This window comes from Rhinolophus ferrumequinum, chromosome 22, assembly GCF_004115265.2.
Source record: "Rhinolophus ferrumequinum isolate MPI-CBG mRhiFer1 chromosome 22, mRhiFer1_v1.p, whole genome shotgun sequence".
In the NCBI taxonomy this organism is placed as follows: Eukaryota; Metazoa; Chordata; class Mammalia; order Chiroptera; family Rhinolophidae; genus Rhinolophus; species Rhinolophus ferrumequinum.
The window spans coordinates 42657257-42682933 of record NC_046305.1 but is presented as its reverse complement, the minus strand read 5'-3'; the positions used below and the strand labels follow the sequence as shown (position 1 = coordinate 42682933).

Below are 25677 nucleotides of genomic sequence, written 5' to 3'. Positions count from 1 at the left end.
TTTTTTTTTTTTTTTCAGTTTGAATCTTTTAATTTTTTTTTCAATTTTTTTATTAGTTTCAGGTGCACAGAACAATGTAATACTTAGACATTTATCATATTCTTAATTTTTTGAGGAACCTCCATATTATTTTCTAAAAGGCTCCACCAATTTACATTTCCACCAGCAGTGTATGAGGGTTCCTTTTGCAAACAATACCTTCATTAAGGGGCCAATATTCAAAATATATAAAGAACTCATACAACTCAACAACAACAACAAAAATCCAGTTATTAATAAAAATGGGCAGAGGACTTGAACAGACACTTTCCCCAAGAAGACACAGAGATGGCCAACAGACTTATGAAAAGATGCTCAACTTCGCTAGCTATAAGGGGAATGCAAGTCAAAATCAGAATGAGATACTGCCTTACACCTGATAATAGAATGGCTATTATCAATAAGACAAGGAATAGCAAGTGTTGGAGAGGATGCGGAGAAATGGTAACCCTCATACACTGCTCATAGTGCCTTGTTTTCTCATGTGTTTGGTGAATTTTGACTGTAAGTAGCTCAATTCCATTGAAAATTTTCATCTCTCCATGAGATTCATGGAGACCTGGTATGATGTTTGTTCCTTTAGAATGTGTGTGCGTTTTGTTTCTGCCAGAGCCTGAGATAACTTCTTGTTTGGGACTACTTTAAACTACATTTTCAGTTTGAGAGTTTGAGGATGACTCAAAATGTACACTTTAAGTCAACATGATAACCAGATTATGGATTCAATTTCTTAAGGATGTTGCCTTCCTCTGCTCCATTGTCAAGTTTTAGAGAAATTTTCATGTAATCTTTGGTGAAAAGGAGTGGTATTTCTAGTTCACTCTTATACTAAGGTAGAGCCCTTTGGAGGTCTTTGACTTAAAAGAGAAAAGACTTCTACTTAGACGCCCAACCTTAAGCAGACACTGAAATTTGCCTCTTCTAGTCCATGTGCCACGAGGCCGTGAAAACTGATACCCAACTTGACCAAGTTTGGAAAGTGCCCTCAAATTTCTCTTACCTCGCTGGTTCACACCATCAGTCGGTCTCTGGCTTGAGTATCCCTGATTTTCTTTCTAGCACAATAATGGTCTTAATAAAATGTTTCAAAGATTTTATACAGCATTTTAGATATTTATTGTGGGAAGTTTAGTCATGTTGTCTACTATCTTATCAGAATCAGAAATCTCTTTCTTTTTGAGCTAATTTGTATGGTTTCTATTATTTTAGAAAATTGTCTGTAGCACCTACATTTAAAAAAAAATCATTGGCCTAATTTTTTTCATTATTATTACATTCTGTACTGGGCTTTAAACTCTTACCTGTATCTATGGTTATGGCCCAATTTTTATTTATAATTAATTTGTACCTTTTTTCTCTCTTTTTCTAACTTGATCAGGCCAGTGATTAATAAAGGCAAATAAATAAGTGATTAAAATAAAATATGGTAAGATCTATGAAGTTTCTATGAGTGTTATGGAGGTACACATGAGACATTTTATTGATATTTAAGTGGGAAGATATGTAAAGCTCTCAGCATGCTGTCTCATACTTGGGAAGACCTCAATAGTTAGTAAACTTTGTAATTGTTAGGGAAATCTTCCTTAGAGAAAGGAGAGGGTAGGAATTGTCCAGAGAAAAGAGGAACAGTGGATGAGTGGGAAAAATTGACTTGTATTGATAAAGCCAAGAGCAACTACATAGACTTTAATGTAACTAAAACATAGAATAAGAGTGAGAATGGCAAGAGGTGAGGCTGGAGAACTCAGAGTGGGACATATCATGTAGGACATGGTAGACTTAATAAGGAACCTGGATTTTACCCTAAGAGAAACATAGTTATTGAAGGGTTTCAAGCAGGGAAGTATCTTGATTATATTTAAGTCTTAGAAATATTATTTTGACTGCTGTATGGAGAATAGTTTAGATGGGGCCAATAGTGGCTACTAGGCGACAAGAGATGGGCTGTTGAAGGAATACGGGCAAGAAATAAAATAAGGATAATGGATGGATTTGGTATTTTGTAGGTGAATCCTTAAAATTTAATGATTAACTGGATGTTGGGAGTGAAAGACAGACTAGAGTTAAGGACAAGCCCAGGTTTCTGGCTGAGGCAACTGGGTAGGTGGTGTTATCACTCACTAATACAGGGAACAAAGAAGAGCAAATGTGAAAGGTACGATAAGTTTCATTTTGTACATGTTGCATGTGAGATATTTCTGATACTTGAGAGAATGTCTTCTCTGCAACTTCTTTGCCTCAGGAAAGTGCAAAAGGTGTAGATTTTCCTATACACTACTACTAAAGTGACCAATTTTCCTTAAAGGGAAGTAGGAGATTCTACACAACACTTTGAGAATAGAAACCAATTCTTTCATACCTTTCTTTGACTTCTCTGCATTTGGCTCTGTATTAGATATGCTCTGATCTTTTGATTCACAAAATGTGGTTATCATATAAACAATTTAATTTAGCTTATTGACAATTTGATTTACCTTTTCCTGACCCAACAAACATGGCATTGTTGGCCACCTCTAAGATAGCACCCAATGATCTCCACCCTATAGTATCCATACCGTTGTTTAATCTCTTCCCCTTGAGTGTGGGTTTAACTTTCAACTTACTTCTAAGGGACAGAATATGGCAGAAATGATGTGATGACATTTCTGAATGATACTATCAAAGGATGATGGCTTGTTTTGGGTGCTGTATTTCATGCTCTATCTTGAATGTCTTGCTATGGTGAAAGCCAGCTGCCATGTCATAAGGCAGCTTTGTGCAAAGGTACATGTTTGCACAAAGAACTGATGCCTACCAAGAACCATAGGAAAAAGCTTGAAAGTGGATCCTCTTCCAGTTGAGCCTTGAGATGGTTGCAGCCCTAGCTGATATCTTGATGGTAGTTATGTGAGACATCATGAACCAGAATCACCCAGCTAAGCTGTTCCCAGACTCATGACCAACAAAAACTGGGAGATAATACATGTTTGTTGTTTTCGGCCACTAAGCTTTGGGGTAATTTGTTATGCAGCAATAGATAACAAATATTCCTGACTTGCTGGCAAGGCAATCAGTCTGAGTTATGTAAAGTATATTTGAGATATAAGAATGGGAATGTAGTGATTGAGATCACATGCTATTTTATTTACTAAAGAGTTAAAATAGTACATTAACAAAACTTCATGTGATAGAGAAAGAACACCAGAACTCTTCTGAATGTGATTATCACCTTCAGAGATACGAGTCCTTCTGAGTTACTCCATAGTTATGTAAATCAAAGGCTAAGAGATTGGTAAAGTCAGGATACGAGTAAATGGATCATTTCTTCTGGAAAGATTTATAATGACTCAATAATGCCCTTTAATAAAGAAATTGAAATGAAACCTCACTCTTTGGAGAAAGAGCAGCCCGTCGTTTCTGTAGCCAAGGCATCCTATCTAAAGGAAACTCAGGGTGGTGACAATGATCTAGTAAGTCTAGCTCCAGAGCGTCCTTCCCATTGTCTATTGCTGACTTTGGAGAATTACCTGGGCATGATTTAGAGACTAGAGTCTTGAAAATTCAAGTCCTGGGCCCATCCTTTGATCTTGAGCCATTAATGCCACAGGGTCTCTCGGCCTCTCGTGTCTGGAAAATGCTCAGGTATTAGTGTCACCATTTTGAGTGACATAGCTGCCACTGTAAATGATTGTCTTGATTCCTGAGGTGGGAAGGGCCTGGCCAACACCCTCTTCTCTGGTTGTATAAGACAGGGACCAAAACAAGGAAGAGATGGGAATTGAACAAAGATGTCAGTCCAGGAGATGATGATTTTGGGCTTCACACTATAAGTGGTTTTGGATTTCCAGTGATGAAACAAGTCTTTCCAGCAAAGGCAGTAGCAGGTCACAGCCCTAGGGATTGGCTGGTTTTGTCAATCTGGCAATTCAATGTCAGTGCAAAGGACATTCCCAACACCTGAGGAAAGAGTTGAGAAAATATGAGGTCTTTGTAGGAAGAGCCATCTCTCTCACAACCCCTGGGATCAGCCCCAAAGTAAAAGAAAGTCTTTATTATACTGAGACCACCCTTCTGTCATCAATTCCAATTCCTTCTCAGGTGTTGTCTCCTTTAGTTTCAGAATGGCAATGGGTAGGTAAGTGGGGAGTAAAGGTGGCAAGAGAGTGGAGTATAAAGTGTTGGGATATCTTTTGTCTCCTTAAGAAGTCCTTAAGAAGGCTTAAGAAGCTCTGCTGCTGGTATAATCACGTTCTGAACAAGTCAGCACTTCATGCAAGGAGTTAACTCTATTCATGCCCGAGGCCTTCTTGGTTTTCAAGCAGAGAAAAATTGTTTCCCTCTGAGCTCTTTGATTAAGTCTTAACTAATCTGTGATATACCCAAAAGACTTGGCTATAACAATAGTAGAAATATCACACAATAAAGAATATAAAACTACCCCCAATTAATTCCTGACTTAAACTGAGCAGAGAAACAACACAAGGAAATTGATTATAATTTTCATCACCAACTCTTGCTTAATATACAAGGCCAATTTTTAAAGTAGACTGTTTTGTTCATCACAAGCTTTTCTCGTAGGAATAAGTTGACCAGCTAGATCTTACAGTATATTTTCTGTATGCTTTAAATTGGTAATAACATGATTTGCTACTTGACTGGGGAGCTCATATTTATTGAGCACATACTGCATACCTGGTACTGTTCTGAAACTTTAGATGACTTAACTCATTTAATCCTCAAAATAGTCCTGTGGTTAAGGTCTTACCTGGATCACACATACACAGATAGTGATGATGCCAATATACAGGAAGTTGGACTCAAACCACACTGTTGCTTTTTTATAGCATCCCTAGAAAAAATTACAAATACAAATTATATTGCTGTATTATTCAACTTTACCAAGAGGTTTCTTTGGGAAGATACTTTGTATTTTGCCTTATGCCAAGAGACTTAGGCCAGGTGTTACATTTTTATTTTCTTTACATGAATAAAGAAACAGGCATAAAGTCGAGAATATTAAATTAGACTTTTCTGGTGTTCTTATCATTACAGTAACACCTGAAGAATTCTTAAATCCTCACACACTGAGTTCAACTAACTCCCAAACGGTATGTCAGCAACAGATGTCCTTATGTTCTTTGAAAATTTACTGCTGACTTGGTATTAACAAATGGGAATATAGCCTATGCAATGCTAGGATTGGTTGCATTTCAGCTTCTGCTTCAAAAACCAGTAAATCTGTCATGGCCCTACCAAGCTCCAGGGCAGTTGCTTGCTGGTAGGTGTTCCAGCCTTTCTGCACAGACCTAAAAAATTCCAGAGATTTCTAAACAACCCTAAGCGTGGGTAACTTGGGATAATAGAACCTTAGGGACTTGGTCGAGTTGAAAGATGATTTTGGCATCTTCTCTGGGTCTAGTCTAGAGGTCCAAATTAAGTAGGCAGTTTGCTTCAGTAGTTCCAACTTTCTCTCTCCCACCTCTTTACTTATGACTCATTTCACTGACTGGATGCTGCCGTCTCCAAAGAAGGAGAGCAGAGAAACGGGTAGAGGAAGAAGCTTTTCTACCTCAACCTTACAAATTTCACTTTCAGCCATAAGGAGACCCACTTCTTGCTCAAGAAAAATCTAGACATAATCCTCTGTCTCTATCACATGCTTTCCCCTTCTATTATAACAGTTTAAGGCAGCAAGATTCTTAATCACATCTCTAGTCTAAATTAGCTTGTGCCTTTTTTGTTTTTCCTGATTTGTCTGGTTACTTGGGTTGTCTCCCTAGTGTCTATTTTGTTCGAGGTTCCCTGTTTCTGGTTGGGAGGACTAGGTCCTGTATGACTGGATTTTCTAAGATAATTAAAAGTTTAATCAAACAGGCAAACAAACAAAAAGTTGTCCAAAAAATTACCTCAACTTTTGGATCTGAAGGGCAAGATGCTGGTGGGACGGTGGTCCAATCACTTGTGCCATTTATACCACAACACTGCAGCTGAAAGCCAAACACCCCAAAAATATAATTGTTAGAAGTCAGCAGAAAGAAAACTCTGGGCCTTGGAGAAAAGATGGGCCCTTCATACTTCATTCTATAGCAAAAATCCAGAATTGGCCTCACTACTATAGCTCCTTTGAACAAAGTGCTTTCAAATCCATTATATCATTTCATTCATATAGACTCCTTGAAGTACAGAGTGTATGTTTAGTTTATTCACACTTTACAGGTCGAAGATTAGATACACAGAGGACTTTATCATGAAGGGATTAGTTTGACCATAGGTAGACCCACCAACCAGTCTTAAGATCACAGAAAGTAGGACAATCAGACATTATGTGCTTGCTTACATGATGTAATAGGATGTATCAGCCATGCTAGTCTCACTAGAAATAAAACCTCCATCAGGCTTCCAGATTCACAAATAAGGGAGATAAAGATTCTCTGACACTAAAATATCTTGAGAAAGAAACTAGCCAGATCCAGAAAGTGGGGGTTCTACAGAACAAACAACCTAATTTCTTCCTACAAATCAATAGCATGAACAAAGAGGAATACTGTTATAAATTAAAAGAGATTTAGAGAGACATATCATGCAAATGTAACATGTGGACCTTGTTTGGACCTTGACCTGAATAAACCAAGTAAAACTAATTTTTTAGGTAGTTAGAAATATTTGATTGTAGATCATTTATTAGTGATATTAAGGAATTATTATAAAATTTTAGATATATTACAAACAAGTTATTTTACATGAAATCTAAACAACACACTTCTAAATAACACATGGTGAAAGAAAAATGTCAGGAAAAATTTTTAAATATTTTTTAAGTATACGAAAATGAAAATACCATGCATAAAAATCTGTGGAATTTAATAAGAAAAAGCGGTGCTTAGAGGAAAATGTATCTCATTGAATGCAAATATTAGAAAAGATCTAAAATCAGTAATCTAAGTGTCCACCTTAGGAAACTAAAAAAAGAAGAGCAAATTAAATTCAAAGTAAGAAGAAGAAAATAAATAGGAATTAGAGCAGAAATCTATGAAATTGAAAATAAGAAATCAATAGGGAAAATCAACAAAACCAAAAGGTGGTTCTTTGGAATGATCGATACAATCAATAAGGTTCTAGCCAGGCTAAGTAAGAAAAAAAAGGGAAGATACAAATTACTAGTATCAGAATAAAAGAGGGGTACAGATCCCATTGAAATTAAAATGATAAAGAAGAAATACTATGAACAACTCTATGCCTACAAATTTGATAACCTACATGAAACAGACCAATTCCTTGAAAAATACAATCTGCCAAACCTCCTGCAAAAAGAAATAGATGATTTGAATAGGCCTATATCCATTAAAGAAATAGAATCATAATATATAACCTTCCAAAACAGAAAGAACGAGGCCCATATGGGTTCATTGGTAAATTCCACCAAACATTTAAGGAAGAAATTACACTAATTCTCTATAATCTCTTTCAGAGTATAGAAGCAGAGGGACTACTTTCTAACTCATTCTTTGAGGCCAGCATTACCCTAATACCAAAATCAGACAATGACATAAGAAAAAACAAAACAAAACTAGAGATCAGTGTCTTTCATGTACATAGATGCAAAAATCCTCAACAAAATATTAGCAAATTGAATAAAAAAAAGCATGAAGAGAATTATACACCCTGACTAAATGGGATTTATACCAGGTATGTAAGACTGGTTCAACATTTAAAAATGAATAAGCACTAGAGATCTACTGTACAAAATTGTACCTATAGTCAACAATAATGCATTGTTAAGAATTGTTAAGAAGATAGATCTAGTGTTAAATGTTCTCATCACAATAAAATTGAACCAAGACATGTTCAACATTGGAAAATCAATTAATGCAAGTTGTTGCATCAAAAGACTAAAAAAGAAAAATTACACAATCATATCAACAGATGCAGAAAAAGGATTTGCCAAATCCAAACCCCATTCATAATTTTTTAAATCCTCAAAAGGTTGGAATACTAGGGAACCTGCTTAACTTGGTACAAAAATATCTACAAAAAGCCCTGCAGTTAGCATCATACTTGATGGTGAGAGCTTGAAGTTTTCCCACTAAAATCAAGTACAAGTCACTCCTTTTTAACATCATATTGGAAGTCCTTGTTAATGCAGTAAGGCAAGAAAAAGAAATAAAAGGTATAAAATTCGAGAAGAAAGACATAAAACTGTTTCTGTTTGCAGATGATATGATCATCTATGAGGAAAATCCAAAGTAATCAACATAAAACTTCTAGTACTAACTAGTAATTATAGTAAGGTTGCAGGATATAAGGTTAATATGTAAAAGTCAATTGCTTTCCTATATGCCAACAATGAATATGTGAAATTTGAAATTTAAAACACAGTATTATTTATATTAGCACCCTCCCCCCCGAAAATAAAATCCTTGGGTATAAATCTAACAAAGTATACATAAATCTATATGAGGAAAACTACAAAACTCTGATAAACAAAATAAAAAAAAGAACTAAGTAAATGGAGAGATGTTCCATGTTCATGGGTAGGAAGACCCAATGTTGTCGGGATGTCAGTTCTTCACAACTGGATCTATAGATTCAATGCAGTCCTAATCAAAATTCCAGCAAGTTATTGTATGGATATCAATCAACAGATTCTAAAGTTTATATAGAGAAGCAAAGGATCCGGAACAACAAACACAATATTGAAGGAAAAGAACAAAGCTGGAGAACTGATGCTACCCAACTTTAAGACTAACTATAAAACTACAGTAATCAAGACAGTATGGTACTGGCAAAAGAATAGACAAGTAGATCAATGGAATAGAATATAAAGCTCAGAAATAGGCTCGCATACATAGAGTCAACTGATCTTTGACCATGATACATTGGTTGAAGATAGTCTCTTTAACCAGTGGTGCTGGAACAACCAGACATCCACATGCAAAAAAATGAATCTAGACAGAAACTTTACACTCTTCACAAAAATGAACTCAAAATGGATCATAGACTTAAATGTAAAACACAAACCTATAAAACTTCTAGAAGATAATGTAGGAAAAAATCTAGATGGGCTTGGTTACGGAGATACCTTTTTAGAAACAACACCAAAGGTATAATCCATGGGGAAAAAATGATAATCTGGACTTCATTAAAATTAAAAACTTCTCCTCTGCAAAAACAATATCAAGAGAATTAGAAAAGAAGCCACGTACTGGGAGAAAATATTAGCATAAGACACATTTGAAAGAGGACTGTTGCCCAAAATATATAAAGCACTCTGAAAATTCCACTGGAAAACAAATAAACTGATTATAAAACGAGCCAAAGACCTTAACAGACACCTCACCAAAAAAGACAGATAACTGGCAAGTAAGCATATAAAAAGATTTTCAACATCATATATCATCAGGGAATTGAAAATTAAAAAACAATGAGATATCATTGCACACCTATTAGAATGGACAAAACCTGGAACCCTGATACTAAATGCTGGTGAAGATGGGGAACAATGGGAACTCTCATTCATTGCTGGAGGGAATGCAAAATGGTACAGATACTTTGCAAGACAGTTTGGAAGTTTCTTATGAAACCAAACCTACTCTTACCATAGGATCCAGCAACCATACGCCTTGGTATTTACCAACAGGAGTTGAAAACTTATGCCCCCACACACAAATAACTGCTCATGGATGTTTATGGCAGTCTTATTCATAATTTCCAAAACTTGGAAGCAACCAAGATGTCATTTAGTAGGGGAATGCGTAAACTGTATTATATCCAGGTAATGGAATATTATTCAGCGCTAAAAAGAAATGAGCTACTCAGCCATGAAAAGACATGGAGGAAACTAAGTGAAAGAAGGCAATTTGAAAATGTAACCTACTGTATGATTCCAACTATATGACATTCTGGAAAAGGCAAAACTATGAAGACAATAAAAAGATCAGTGGTTTCCCCGGATGGGAGTAGGAGGAGAGATGAACAGGCACAGAGCACAGAGGATTTTAGGGTAGTGAAACTATTCTGGGTGATATTATAATGACGGTTGTGTTTCATTACACATTTGTCCAAACACATAGAGTGTAAAACCCCAAGAGAGAACCCTACTGTGAACTACGGACTTTGGGTGGTAATTATGTGTCAATGTAGATTCATCCTTGGTTAAAAAAAAAAGTATAATTCTGGTGAGTAATATTGACAATAAGTAAGACTGTGTATGTGTGGGAGCAGAGGGTACTCGTATGTGGGAAATCTCTGTACCTCTCTCCGTTCTGCTGTAAACCTAAAACTGCTCTAAAAAATAAATACAAATACTTTTTTTTAAAAAAGGTTATTATCTTTATATTTAACGGGTGAAATGATATAATGTTTAGTATTTGCTTTAACATAGTCTAGCAAAAAAGCATAGGGGATTAGTTGAAATGACATTGGCAAAATGTTAACTGTTGAAGCTGAGTGATAGGTACTCAGAGGTTCATTTTGCTATCATTCTCTTTACTTTTGTATATGTCTGAAAACTCTATGATACATAGGGTTTTAAACTGAATTAAAAAATCAAGAATTGCGGATTCAGAGTAGTTAAGTGACTTTCCTAAGGCCACCCAATCCTGGTCTCTGGGTGCTAATTCCTGTGGTATGTCCTCTACTCCACACTGAGCAGACATGGCAGGGCCACAGGATGCTCCATGTCTGAGATACAGACTCTGCCAGTGCCAGGCTGGATCCCTGACCCTTCTTTATCTCCCAACACGCCAAGGCAGGAATGCAGAGTTAATCTATGTTTGTGGGTGTGGAGGGTGTCTGAGAACTGGGATGCTGGTGAACTAGGTGACAAGCAAGATTTGGGTGACTCAGGAATACAAAAGAGATTTCTTTGTCTGATACAATTTCTGTTTCTAGGAAAAATTTGGAAACTACACAAACTAATCTTGTATGACACGTGTGGGTCATAAACCATAAACCTATTGGAGTTGGTGAAGGATGAAAGAGAATATAGACAACTTGGTACCAATCAGACTGATTCCTGTCCCTCCTGTTTGTGAAGCCAAGCATATTCTGGAACTAATAGGCTGTGGAGCTTAGATTCTGACTGTTGAGAAAGAAAGTCCCCTCTCACCCCTGAGACTGAGGTTGGAAAATTAGGTCAGGGTTGCGCTGAGGAAGATTCCATCTGTACTCACAAATGTCTGGATGGAGTCCCACGCCGCCTTGGTGCTATTGTCCGAGTGATATCGCTGGATGCTGTCAGTCAGGCCATCAGCCACAGACTTCCTCAGCTGGGAAGGGCACGTTCCAGCAAAGGAGACATAGTAAAAAGGAGGTGAGTTCAAGGAACAAGGACTTTCTAGTATAGGGTAGTGGTTCTGTTTGCTCTTCCCTTCCAAATGATCTCAGAGCTACAGAAGGGAAGGGAGGGACGTTCTGGACATTTATATATATATATATATATATATATATATATATATATATATATATATATATATATATATATATATATATATATATAAGAAGAAGTGCTAAGGGTGAGATGGCATTGAAGGAAGAAGCACAAAATGGTCTCTTATGCTTCCAGAACTCTGATTTTACAAAGGAGAAAAGGGGACAATCAAAGAATGGGCTTTCTTAGGCACTGAAACATATTCTATATTGCTAAACACATGAAGAAAAGTAAGTAGGAGAAAGATAAGCTTGTTTTCACTGTTCTTGCTACTCATCTTTCAAAACCCATTCAAATGCAATATCCTTCATGCAATATTTTTCTCTCCCAAATTATAATAAATCTCCCTTTCCTTCAACCTTCCACTTCGCTTCTCCCTCTAATTATAGGGTTTATTTTGTGTCGACTTCTTCTCCACTGTCCCCTCCCCCTCACAACGACCGTGAGTTGTGCTCTTTATAACTTACCTTTTGTTCATACACGAAGAGCAGGATGGCCAAGGTCACCTCAGCAAGAAGGATAAGCAGCAGCAGGACAAAGAACTGGGACAAAGCAGAAACATGCTCACACCACTGATCCCAGTTCTTCCCCTACTCCCACTCCATGCTGGGAGCATCCAGTCATGTCTTTGCACGTGAGTGGTAGGTTCTTATTCCTGCCTGCTTGGGCCTTCATCAGCTTTCTTTTGTTCTGGGAGGAATATGTATTCTTTTCCTACAGCTAGACTCCAAGACTGTAGAGGGCGGATCAGCTGTCTTCTAACTGTGTTCTTTTCTTCCCAAGTGCCTATCAAGCTCTACGTGCATAATGCATATTCAATACCATTTGTTGAATCAATGAAACAATTTTGGCATCCACCTATCAAAACAGTTGAGCAAAAGACCAGTAAACTAAACCATGAATCCTTAGAGTTTGGGGCCTGGTCCTTTCTGCAAGAACAGGGCTATTTTGGGGTGGGGACAGGTGATGGTGGAAGTTGAGAGGAGTCCTGTATAGATGGGGAAAAGAGACGCTTTAATCATGGTTCTAATTCATATTTACCTCCAACTTCAGTTGCTTCCTCCCTTTATTGTTAACAGACACAACAGAAAACACATTTTCACTTATTTCCGCTCCTTCACCTTTTTACCCCAACATGAATTTTGACTACTTAAAACCTTTTCCCCATGTCTATTATCTTCCATCTTTTGCCAGTAGTCTGGGAACTCTCTGAGCACAGGGACTTTCTTATTCTATCTCTTGGCTCCAGTTTAAGAGTTGACCCATACGGGAAAGAAGATTAACCAAAGGACTTGAGGAAGAACCAAGGTGATTGAGCACCCACACTTACGGATGGAGTGGCACTGTTATACCAAGCTCTGTCCTGGGCCCACTGGAGAAGTAAGTAGCTCTTTTTTCATAGCAATTACAGGCAAAACTGAAGCCTAAAAGTGCTCCTCGGAACAGTTACCTGACAGGGAACAACTGAAAAGCTCTCATATCTCTCATATTAGACCTCAATGGCTGTAGCCTGGGCCCCTGCCTGGACTGGGTCACTCACACTATGGCGTATCTCGTGCAGATATGAAATAGGGAAGCATCCTCTGCCATATCGGGAGGATTGCAGTACTCAGAAGAACCTAGGGAACTAGTTGTTCCATTACTTAGTGACTCTGAGTCAGATCCTGAAAATATATACTAACGGGAGGAGGATTTAGGTAGATGGATGACACTTGATTTCAACCAGACATGAAAAAGAAACAAAATGCTATGAATGGAAGTTGCAGTGACAAATGTTTTTGTTAACGGTGTAAAATGGATTCCAAAAACGATAGCAATGCCCTCTCCCACCCATCCCTGGGACCCCAGTGAGAAACAAAATACTATTGGTCTAGATAGACTTGGTTGACCTGAGATGCCAGGTTTAAGTTCCTATGATTTCCCCTTGCCCATAGGTGAGCTGCCAAGAAACATCTTGCCTGGGGTGTAAGGCACCATGTCCCCCCACATACAGTACCACATCATCTGTGAGAGACTCACCGACATAAGCAGGCACTTGTTCTCCTTGATGGAGCCCATGCAGCCCAGAAAAGCAACCACCATGATAATGGAGCCCACGATGACAAGCACATTGCCCAGCGTGAGGGAGGGGAGGTTATGGAAGAGCACCCCAAAATTGTCGTGGACCAGGAGATATATCCCAAAGCCCAAAATGCAGCAGCCACAGAGCTGAAAAGAAGAATCACAATATTCTACAGTCAAACATGGTTCTCGAGGATCTCCTTACACTCTCACTTAATTGAGATTAGAATCACCTTTTTCCATTGGCTCTATCAAGACTGATGAATTCCCTCTTTACCCAATTTTTCCCATGCACCTAGAACACAGGTGACCCCAACATCTTCCTGTGATGTCTCACTCATGCCGCCTCCTACCCATGTCAGATACCAGGGGAAGCTCACTCCTGGGAGTAACACAGTATCTTCATGCTTCAGATTCTCTACTCCTTGTTCCCTCAGCTGTTTACATATGGTCTTCCATTACACGTGGAAAGCACAACCGTGTAGAGGGGAGTCCCTGTTTGAGAAGTTCATCTTGCTAGGTAGAAAATTAGAGGAGCCAACTTTTAAGAACATTCTCCTACCATGTTTCCCCGAAAATAAGACCAGGTCTCATATTGAATTTTGCTCCAAAAGACGCATTAGGACTTATGTTAAGGGGATGCCATCCTGAAAAATCATGCTAGGGCTTATTTTCCAGTTAGGTCTTATTTTCGGGGAAACACGGTAGAAACAAATACTATCCCATGTTATATCTGTAATTCAATTGCTAAATCTCCCCAGAAAAGGTGACTTCCCTTTCAATCAGCTATTCTTCCAAGAGGCCCAGGAGGGAAGATGAAAGCTAGGAAAAAAGAGGTACTCAGTACACAGAATGTAGAGTCTTAGGTTTCTCATCCATAGATGTCAGCAGTGAGCAGTAATAGCCTAAAGCCCCCAGAGAAAGAAACAGCATCCCCATAAAGAACCACACTGGTTACCTTTCAATTCTGCAAGCTTACACTGTGGCAAGATGGGAAGAGGGGAGGAAAGTATTTTCCCTCCTTCTTAGGCTGGGCATACTGCACATGACCCGGGCACACACAAACTGCACTTCACACAATTCTCCTCAGTAGAGGAGAGAGAACTAGAGTGTAGCTGAGAGGTGGTGAGCTCAGCCGTGCTCAGAAGAAACGCACTTACCCAAAAGAGCAAGTTGAAGAAAAACAGGACATACTTCAGCAATTTCAAGCTACTCATGCCCATGCTGGGATATTCTTGCACTAAAGAGTGTAAGGAAAAACAGGAAGTAAGTTACCTGACTCTGCAAGGTGGCTCCAAAAATCAGAGGGCACACATATTCAGGGTTCAAGGATCTCCAGCCTTACCTTGGGTTTGAGCTATGACTTTTCTCTGGAAAGTTTCCCCAAACTCCCTGCTCTCTTAGTCTCTGAACTGAGGTACCAATTGACTCATCTTGGACACTCAGTTTTGCTCCAATTCAACAAACCAAGGATGCTTAACATGGAATAAAATGCTCTAGAAGTAAGCAATCGAGCCATTCTTGGAAGAGGGTGAGTCACAGTGACACACACACACCAGGCCAATACTCAAGGACTAGTGTCTGGGCACTTACTGAAGATGGCAGCACTGGGGTCAGGGATAGGCTGTGGAGAAGGCCAGCGGCTCAATGAGCCATTTCCTTAGATGCCCTGAGATGCACATGCATATTTCTAGTGGTCTGTGAACCTCTCTACACGAAGGTGGTGGGAACATATTTATGCCTCCTTTATTCTTTTCCTGAAGAGACATTTATGGTGTTTTTTGTTCTCAGATGCTGTGGTAGATGCAATCGTGACTAAGCAGTAGCTATCCTCCAGACACGTCAATCTTATAGCAGAGATAAAACTGGCCAACAAATATCCAATGGAGAAATGAAAAGAGAGCTTGAATTTTTAAAAAAACATAATGTTTTTCTTGGTGAGGACATCAATATCCAAAATCTGGTCATCAATTCCATTGATCCAGACACACAATTTTGAATTTTCTCTCAGAAGTAATGGGGTGCTCTAGAGTGACTCATATTTTAAAACTACACATGAGGCTAATGTGTAAAACAGAATGTCAATTTCTTTTTTTCTCCCATTAGAACTATGCATTTTACTGGTGCATAGATTTGCTGTGTCAGGGTACCCAGAAATCAGATGGTCTTGAGAGATGATTCGTCAGGCTGCAGATAAGCCTGAAGAGCTACTTCTGTTCCACAATAGAGTAATCTCTGTTGAAAAGACTAAATACTTATATCTATTTCACACTGTTTTCCTCTTCCTTTACTTTGTCCTCTTTTCCTCCCTTTCTTGTCTTGACACTCAGAATTATTCCTAATTCTTCATCATAACTTTAACCAAGTTAAAGTTAATTAGATTTTAAGTGTGTCCCAAGACCCCAAGTGGATGCCTGAAACTGTGGATAGTACCTAACCCTACATGTCCTATGTTTTTTTCTTTATATACATATATCTGTGATAAAGTTTAACTTGAAATTGGGCACAGTAAGAGACTAACAATAATAAGTAATAATAAAATAGAATAGTCTAACAATATACTATAATAAAAGTTATGTGACAGTGGTCTCTTTCAGAACATCTTACTGTACTGCACTCGCCCTGCTTGTGGTTATGCGAGCTGATACAATGCCTACACGATAAGCCTACACGAAGTGTAGTGAATTGCGTCGGCATAGACATAGTGTTAGGCTACTGGAAGGGTCACTATGATACTGGGACAGTTGATGTGATAACCAAGATGGCTGCTAAGTGGCTAACAGGCAGGCATATACAGTGTGGATACACTGCACAGAGGAATGATTCGTGTCCCAAGTGAGACAGAGCAGGACGGTGCAATGTAAACCTTACGAATTGTTTGTTTCTGGAATTTTCCATTTAATATTTCCAGACCATGGCTGACCATGGGTAACTAAAACCATGGAAAGTGAAATCAAGGATAAGGGGGGACTACTGTACTTGAGAGGTGAAAAAAAAATGATGATTTACTACACAGGCTTTGAGGTCAAACTTAAAGTCAACTCTCACAAATGCCACTAAACAGCTATCTGAGATTTGGAAATCTACTTAGCATTTCTAGTCACAATTTATTCCTATGTAAAATGGGGTAATACTTACACCTGAGAGGGTGGATGTGAACATTTAATGATCTTACCACAGAAATTGACATATGGCCAGTACTCAACAAATGGAACCCGTGATTATTTAGTCTTAAAGGACCACTCTTGTTTCTCAAGAGTGGATGATAGATTTGAGCGTCTCCCAGGCCTCTCTATATTGACCACGTCTCTCGTAGACTGAGATGCATCTATGGAAAAATAATCTTATTCATTTTATCCAGAATTTTAAAATTAATTTAACTCTTAAGTTGTGACATTTACCACTCTCCATCTCCAAATTCTTGAGAATTCTTACTGTAGCCTTTTGCACAGTAATAAAAGATGAATATGTCAAGTCCCAAAGAATAGTACCAAATGCCATGGGAATTCAAAATTTTTCAGCTGTATTAATGACGTAATTGACATTCAAATGAGTGTAATCTCTTTAAGCAGCTAAATAATGACATTACTTCACAGACAGAAAGAAGAACCTCTTCTTTCGCCATCCTGATTTTTTTAGTTATTCAGACTCACACTAAATTGAAGGAGAAAAACTGCCCATTTGGTAAATATTGTCACTACTTTTACCACACGCAATGATGGCCCCAGTTTCCACATATTCCCCCTTCCCTTTATTCACTGTGACTGATCAGTTATTGAGCTCCTACCCTATCACCCCTTCCAACTCCACCGCTTGGAAGAACTGACATGCATCCATTGTCAAAGTCTGCAACTCCTAGCCCCATGACTCATGGCTCTGTGAGGAAATTCCCTGACGTCAGCTTCTAGGAAACCTCCGTGACCAAACTGCAGTTAGCTGTGGCCACCTCCCACAGCCCAACAGGGAAGCCAAGGATTAAGTTTACACTTTAGTTTCCTCCAAGCAAAAAGCTTGAGAAGGTAAACCGTCTGGTGGATTTCTAGTTCAATCCCTCTCTTTTCTTTGACCCATACTTGCATGGCCATCCAATCTGGTCTTGAACTTAATTAAGTTTAAGTTCAAAACTAGATCTGTTTGATTCCATCTGTTGGCTGACATGAGTGGCCGGTGGCCAGCATGAGTGGCCGGCAGCTGGGGAGAGCTGCCGTGAGCTACTGTGAGCGGCCGACCGACGACTGGCGACTGACTGCCTCAGCCAGGGGGCAGCGCAAGGCTCATAATACCAGCATGGGCCAGGGAGCTGTGTCCTACACAACTAGACTGAGAAACAACGGCTTGAACCAGAGTGGGGGAGGGGGAGGAGGCAGGAGGAGGGAAAAAGAAGTGGCTAAGGTCGGACAGGAGCTTCAAGAAACTATCAATTCTTGATCTCCAGCCTTATCCGATCCAATCCTAGAGACCAATCTGGAGCCACAGCAAGATAGCTTTGGTGTTACACAGACTTTTTTATTTATGAGATACTAATAAGTGTTCCTCAAACAACAACAAATTAAACAATAGGGAGTGAGAGGAATCCGTGATCAAATAATTTTGGAAGTAAATGGGATTAAATAAAAACAAGCCACAATAAAACAATAAACAGGTTTTTTTAATGAATTACTTCTGCTGAGAAACTTGTTATATGCTAATGTACACTGTGGGTCTCTAAGAAAAGTCTACTTATATAACCACAAACCCATTCTTATATTGAAGATTACTTATTGATGGCTCAGAGAACATAGTGTTCCATGGAACACAGCTTGAGAAACACTAGTAATGGAATCAAACAAATCTAGTTTTGAATTCTGGCAGTGCTACTTACCAGAAGCATGACCTTAGGCTACTCACTGAACCTCTCTAACTTTCACAATTTCCTCATCTTTAAAATGACATCAATATCGGTTAAAAAAAAATTAAGGATTAAAAAAGGTCATATTTGGGCTGGCCCGGTGGCTTGGGCGATTAGAGCTCCGTGCTCCTAACTCCGAAGGAGTTCCCACGTCGGCCAGTGGGCTCTCACCCACAAGGTTGCCAGCTCAATTCCTCGAGTCCCTCAAGGGATGGTGGGCTGCGCCCCCTGCAACTAGCAACGGCAACTGGACCTGGAGCTGAGCTGCGCCCTCCACAACTAAGACTGAAAGGACAACAACTTGACTTGGAAAAAAGTCCTGGAAGTACACACTGTTCCCCAATAAAGTCCTGTTCCCCTTCCCCAATAAAAACAAACAAACAAACAAACAAACAAACAAACAAAACGTGGTTAGGTTGGTGCAAAAGTAATTGCGGTTTTTGCATTTATTTTTAACCTTTTAAACCACAATTACTTTTGCACCAACCTAATATTTCCTAGATGGCTCAGTACCAGAGTGCCTAGTTCAGTGAACACTGAATAAAAGATCAAGTTCAGAGATCAAGTTCCCTACCAGCCCATTTCTGAGGACGACACAGCTTCCTGCTAGATTTTCAGGAATAAAATATATCTGGGGCCAGATCTTTGCTTATCTCATTATTTTGTAAATAATTAAAAAAAAAGTTTTATGTGCCCTTTGCATAAAAATTCAAACAATAAAGTACAACGAAGAAAGCACAAAATCTTCTGAAACCCCACCTCCCAGAGATAACGACCATTAACGTTTTTGGTGACCATCTTTGCAGACATTTCTCTACATACATTCCTCTCTATACAGATCTATTTGCCAGTCTATATGGAAGAGGATGACGCTCCGCAAGACAATCGTTGGCATCCCATCCCTTCCTACACAGAGCCTGTGCAGGTCTTGTGTTCATCAGTGAAGGATACTGGGGGCCTTGATTAAGAAGTTTTTTCTAGGGTGGACGTGTGGCTCAGTTGGTTAGAGTAGGAGCTCTGGGCAACAGAACTTTGCCCTCCGCAACTAGAATGAAGTCAATGAGCTGCTGCTGAGCTTCCCGGTGGCCAGATGGCTCAGTTGGTCGGAACGCATGCTCTCAACCGCAAGGTTGCTGGTTCGACTCCAGCAAGGGATGGTGGGCAGCGCCCCCTGCAACTAAGATTGAACATGGCACCTTGAGCTGAGCTGCCGCTGAGCTCCCGGATGGCTCAGTCGGTTGGAGTGCGTCCTCTCAACCACAAGGTTGCCGGTTCAACTCCCGCAAGGGATGGTGGGCTGCGCCCTCCACAACTAAGACTGAAAGGACAGCAACTTGAAGCTGAACGGCACCCTCTACAACTAAGACTGAAAGGACAACAACTTGACTTGGATGGAGCTGATGAGTCCTGGGAAAAACACACTACTGTTCCCCAATAAAAAAAGTCTTGGAAATACACACTGTTCCCCAGTAAAGTCCTGTTCCCCTTCCCCAATAAAAAAAAAATCTTTAAAAAAGAAGTGTTTTCTAAACAGAAAGAAAAATCTGTTCTCTATGAGGGCCCCCAAATTAAGGCTCTCTTGCCAAAATAAATTTAGATCAATGATATAGTTCATTGAACCCTGAAAAAAAGACCGAGTTCTTCATAAACATATTTTATTTATAATCCTCACGTCAGCTCTGCAACTTTGGTGTCAATAGCCCCACTTTGCAAACAGGAAGTCCAAGGCTCAGACAGCCTAGATAACTGGTACGAGATCACCCCACTAATGATCAGCAAACACGGGCACAGGCCAAGGTGTTTCAGCCTCCAGAGCCCACGCTCCTTTCACTGCTCCTCAACTCTCTTGCTACAAAATGATGGGCCTCCAGAAGGACTCCCTCCATCTTTCGGTTTGCACCCCTGTGAGCAGTGGCTGAGGCGGGAGGGCGGGTTAGGCACGTATGTCTCTTCCAGGGAATAATAGGCAATTGTAGGGGGAGAGGTGATACTAAAAACAAAACAAAACCAACAACTTTTAGGCGTTAGTTTCCTCTCATCTCTCCATCACTTTGGCAACGGAACATGTCTATCATCTTATTCCTCCCTGATCTGGTGTGGTCTGGTGAAAATTTTTTTCCCTTCAAGGCTGCTCTCAGGGGAGAGGAGTTGGTGATTCGTAGAAGAGAGAAAGAAGGAAGAAGTAAAGATGAGAGAAAAAAATGAAGAAAGACAAATCCAGATGATCTTGGAGACTCATTTTCTACCATTTGGAAGTTTAGCAAGATAATAGCTCAATAAAAAAAATCACAGATACTACTAGCAACTGAGCTGAGACAAGGACCTTTATAACAAGACCACTCTAAATCAGGAACAGTTACATCAAACAGTTACCACTAATGCGGAGTCAGTAGACTAGAGGTTCTCTGTCCTCACTCTAAAAATGTGTAAAACTTTGCCGTGAAGTATTCCTGTCTGAGAAGCCTATCCCTCATGCATACAAGCACAGCCCAGTAAGGACAAGGCTCTCTGTGGGATAACGGAAGCCACTTCTGTGGTTCGCCTATAAAAAGTTTGAATAACCAGAATCTAGTCATGAGGAAACATCAGACAAACCCAAAAAGAACATTCTGGAAAATAACTAGCCTGGAGGCTTCAAGAATATCAATGTCATAAGATACAAAGAAGGACTATTCCAGATAAAAGCAGACTAAAGAGACATGACAGTCAAAAGCAATGTATGATCAGAGACTTCCTTTTGCTATCAAGAATAATGGGGCAATTGGTAGACTCTGAATAAAATCTATGAATCATCAGTATTACTGTACCAGTGTTCATTTCCGGGTTTTGATCATTGTAAAGTGGTTATGGAAGAGCATGTTTTTGTTTGTAGAAAATACACACTAAAGCACAGAGGGAGAAAGACTATCATGTCAGCAATTACCCTCAAATAAGAAAGCCAGGGAAGAATAAAGAAAATCTGGTAAAATGTTAGTATTTGGGCAATCTGGGTGAAGGCAGTTCAGAAATTCTTGATACTATTTTCACAACTTTTCTGTAAGTCTGAATTTTTGTCAAACTAGAAATTTTTTCAAAAGAGTTTAATATGAGTAGTTGATTTAAAGGATTCTGATTTCAAAATCATTACAACTTAAGTCCCTGGTAGTATAAATACTGAGATTCTACCATCGCTATTTTTAGAAGAACAAACGTCTGGATAATTCTTAAATGCTTCTATTTGCTCCTATATAGAGTGAATATTAAACCATGAGTTCAAATTTACTTGGACAAATTTTAAAATATGTGAGGTGTCAAAATCATTTCTCACCCCTATTCCTCAACTAGTTCTCTTGAAATATAAAATGTCAACCAAAATTTTGACAAATTAAATGTAAATTAAATATATGATTTGCTAGCTTATTGATTTCAGATCAATTGGATTTATAATTAAGTTGTATTTATATTTCACTTAAGTTAAAGTGCCCTGGAAATTTCTTTTTTTTTTCTGGAATGTGATGCTCTTTTTAATTAAAGTTGATGGAAATTTCTTGATGTGAACAAGAAACAAAGTCTAATGATGCCTATTTAATAAGAAGTCTATAAGAAAAGGGAGTATAGTGTGTGGACGAGAGAGAATTTCATAGAGAAGCAGGAAATAGTCTAAATAACAAGTTTAGTAATTTTAGGACTTTGGACAAGTCACCTTATCTGGAAAATAAGTAGATTGGAATGTTACAATAATAGCTAATACAGAGGGTGCCAAAAAAATGTACACACATTTTAAGAAAGGAAAAAGACTATTAATATATATCGATAACAAAAGATGAATACAAGTCATATTTGACTTCTGCAGTTACAAGAGGTGCTCAAAATGGTTACCATCAGCGTCCAGACACTTCTGATTACGGCGAACGGCTGTTTGAGCAACATTGACCAAAGTGTTAACATCTCTTAAAAATGTGTATACATTTTTTTTTTAGCACCCCCAGTGTATCCTGGGCTGTCACTATGAGTTGGGCGCTTTATTTGAACCTGAATAATCTCCAAGTTTCCTTTAAGTAACAACATCCTAAGACTTGGAATATAACACTTCTATTTTAAATGATTGTACAAATGTATCCTTGTGGCATCTTTTCTTTTCAACAATTCTTGGCCAGTACACATGATGTATTGAAGCTACTGCTACTTCCGTGTGCTGGTGAGACGGGGATGAATAAACGGCTTGCCTCTGTATCCCAACACAGACCCATGGCCTCCACTCTGAGGGATCACACATTGGCTTTGGAAATGCATTCTCTTCTTCTTTCCCAAAGCCTACTTACCGACAGCCTTCCCAAACTGACCCCCCAACCCCCAGCTGCCATCCTCTCCTTCGGTGCCCCAGCAACCACCTGGAGGCCCGCTGTGCACAGCTGTCTGGTTTCTCTGTGTTACTTTCACTCCATCGCTCTGCATCTGTGGTGGCAGCTGGGTCCTGGAGCACCCTGAGGGCAAGTGCCCAATCTCTAGGCCCAGGGTGATCTGCCTGCATACATCAGATACTTACTTGGTACAGGAAGTGCTGTGGGCTGACTAATGTAGGAACACAAACCAAACCACCATAACTAAATCAACACAGCATTTCCCGGAACAGAAGCTGAGGGAAAAAGAATGGCTGTAACCTCACAAAGAGCTCCACCTTTCACTCTACCACTGGCAAATCTAGGCTGAGGAGGAAAATATCTGCCTCTTCACCCTCATTTCAGGTCATATTCCATCTCAGGGGTAGCCCCATCCAGGGCTAGGCCACCTGCCTGGTGAAGGATCTCGCCTTCCACTTTCAGGTGCTGGGATTCTAGAACCAAGGAAGGGAAATGGATATCCGCTTCCTGTGGTTCTGCAGTCGTGGCTTGTCATGTTCCAGTCTTGCTTACTCTCATGTCTAACATACCTGGGGGTTCACAGGTGTTGAGTTTGCATACACTGTGCCCTGTCTTGAATGCCATTATCCCCAGTCTCCCCAGCAAACTCATACTTCTTTGAAAGTGGAGCCAGGCAGTCACCCCTTCTCCCAGGGAGTCTTTGGCACACTCCTAAACTCCCCTACATTTTGTGCACACACTCCCTCGATTATAGAAAAGATAACATTTTGTTGAATTTCTGTGTAGTATTTGTGTCTGTCCCCCCATGCTAGACTCGACAAACACTTCGGATTTGATAACCACATCAGCTATCTTTGTGTCTCCAAGCACTTAGCACAATACCTAGCCACTGGTATGTTGCAAGACTGGAGTAAGGAAGAGGAAAAGGCCTCAGCTCCGAGTCTGAAGCCTTCTGAGTAGACAGAGGTCAACCTGAGGACATAAGAAACTGAAGACCAACAGAGTTTGACCTCTCCAGTTTGTGTCTCCTGTCAAGTACCAAAGGGGAAATCCCTTAGGTTATAGTAATTGTGAAGGGCTAGGTTTTGAATTGTTCCCTGTCGGTATAAAGGTGCCCAATCCTTTCATTTAAAGGCTAATTATTCTTAACCAGCCCACACAGGAAACATCACAGGAAACCATGTTTTAGCTCAGTCTCTGCTCCAATTAAACTGCAATTTCAAAACAGTGTAGATTCTGGTAGAGATTGAGAAAGCAAAACTTCTTTGTTTAGCCAGCAGCTAAGATTCTGCTTTTGCTCAACTTTCTTCCAAAGCAGTTGTGTACATATCTAATATCTCTTTTCTCCTATGGGAGTTCCTTACGGGCAGGCCTATTTGCTGGACTACTGTCCTCCTACCTTGCCACCACCGGTCCCCACCATCATCTTCCAAAGCCCAGTGCCTGGACCCAGAGGGTACTCAACAGTTGATTATTAAATGACTTTGTTGAAAAGTCTGGCCTTTATTTGTAAATTCAAGGCTCAGTAGCCCGAGGTGCTTTGGCCTTCCCACCCCTCATTGTGGGTGGGTGGTTGTGATCCTAGGGAACTTTCCTCTCCCCTCCAGGAGAGATACTTGCTGGTCCTGGAAGGAGAAAGCTCTGATTTAGAGTCCTTGTGGTGACCTGACCTAGCAATTGTGGTGGTCACAGAAAGCCAGGGCCAAATGTGGCTATGACTTTCTGAGTCTATGACACCTCAATCACTAGTTATAGGGCATGAATTAGAAATATTGCAATATCAAGTTTCATTGATTGGTGCATGTCATATTTATTAATATTCATGTTTTGCACTCCAAAGAGGAAAACTGAATATTGGGGGAACTCTGATGATCACAACGCACTTCCTGTCATTTGAAAACAGCCATTCTAATCATCTCTTAGAGGCGTCTAAATTTCACCTCTTGAAACACAGGTACTGACCACGTCGTCTGTTCCTGGCTGAGCTGGGTGTTGTGATTTGCAGCAGTCCTTGTATTTAGTGGGAGTCACTAAGTTTACTTTTGAAATTTTCTCAAATGAAGTAGACGTACATCTCCCAGCTGCGTTTCTAAATGGCTCTGGCTGTTGGTTCTCTCCTTACTTTGAAATCATAAGACCAATCTGCTAAAGACCAAAGCATGTAGGAAATCTCCCCAACTTCATGTCACACAGGCAGCTCCAGACATCATAAATGGCCACATACAGAATTTCAAGTTCAGAAGCAATTTAAGGATAAGAATGTCCTGACCCGAAGAGATATCGGAAAATGGGAACCTGCTTAATTCTGGCCTGATTGCCTTTAGAGAGTTACTAGGATCTTGCTGATCCTTTCACTTCCTGCACAATATTTGTGAAACAGAAGCAGGAGATTTTAGGGTCACTAGCGAGGTATATAGAGACCCCTAAGAAGATACCCTCTCCCACATGGTTCATCTCTGCTCTCAAACCAGATTAAAATGTCATCAATCTTACCTTTTGTAGGCACTTTTCCTCAGTCCTTTAGACTTGATGATTGTCCTTCAGGTGGCTGCGACAAAGCTGTTACAACGGAAGTCCGAGGCTATTTGTGTAAAACGAGAAGTGAAGGAGGAATAAATGTGAACATACGGCGACAACAGGAAGTCCATATGTGGAGAGGGAGGAAGTGAGCCTGGGCCCACCCTTTTAAGCTTCAGAGATGCAATCCTTCCCCTGTGGCTTTTTAGAAGCTTGTTCCCATGACCCACCCAAACAGATTTCTATGAAACACAGGAAAACTCAAAGACCTAGTTGGTTCAGGCACTAATCTGTGAGTACGGTGAGTTCTTGGATGATTCGGGCATCAATTTTCATCTAGAAAAGGACAGTGCTTTTCAGTCAAGGTGGCACCTCAGAATTACCTACGAATCTGTTCAAGAATGAGTTTGTCTGGCCCCACCACC

General features: G+C 39.7%; 1 protein-coding gene across 1 annotated transcript; it reads right to left on the bottom strand.

Annotated features, from left to right (window-relative positions):
• Positions 1-3141: 3141 nt before the first annotated feature.
• Positions 3142-25373, bottom strand: CD53 (CD53 molecule). Its single transcript, XM_033093983.1, has 8 exons — positions 25229-25373; positions 14668-14747; positions 13466-13654; positions 11914-11988; positions 11190-11285; positions 5925-6005; positions 4784-4867; positions 3142-3975 (listed from the first exon to the last, which is right to left on the bottom strand). Exons 2-8 carry the CDS (start codon positions 14728-14730, stop codon positions 3904-3906), a joined length of 660 nt encoding a protein of 219 aa, XP_032949874.1. The 5' UTR covers positions 14731-14747; positions 25229-25373; the 3' UTR covers positions 3142-3903.
• Between the last annotated feature and the right edge of the window lie 304 nt (positions 25374-25677).

What these genes read in the sequence shown, in the direction of transcription:
- CD53 (XM_033093983.1), bottom strand. Translation starts at nt 14,730, where the DNA reads ATGGGCATGAGTAGCTTGAAATTGCTGAAGTATGTCCTGTTTTTCTTC. An exon ending in TCTTCAACTTGCTCTTTTGG is followed by an intron (nt 13,655 to 14,667) that starts GTAAGTGCGTTT and finishes TCTTCTTTTCAG; the next exon opens with CTCTGTGGCTGCTGCATTTT. An exon ending in GGGACTCCATCCAGACATTT is followed by an intron (nt 6,006 to 11,189) that starts GTGAGTACAGAT and finishes TTTGGCTTTCAG; the next exon opens with CTGCAGTGTTGTGGTATAAA.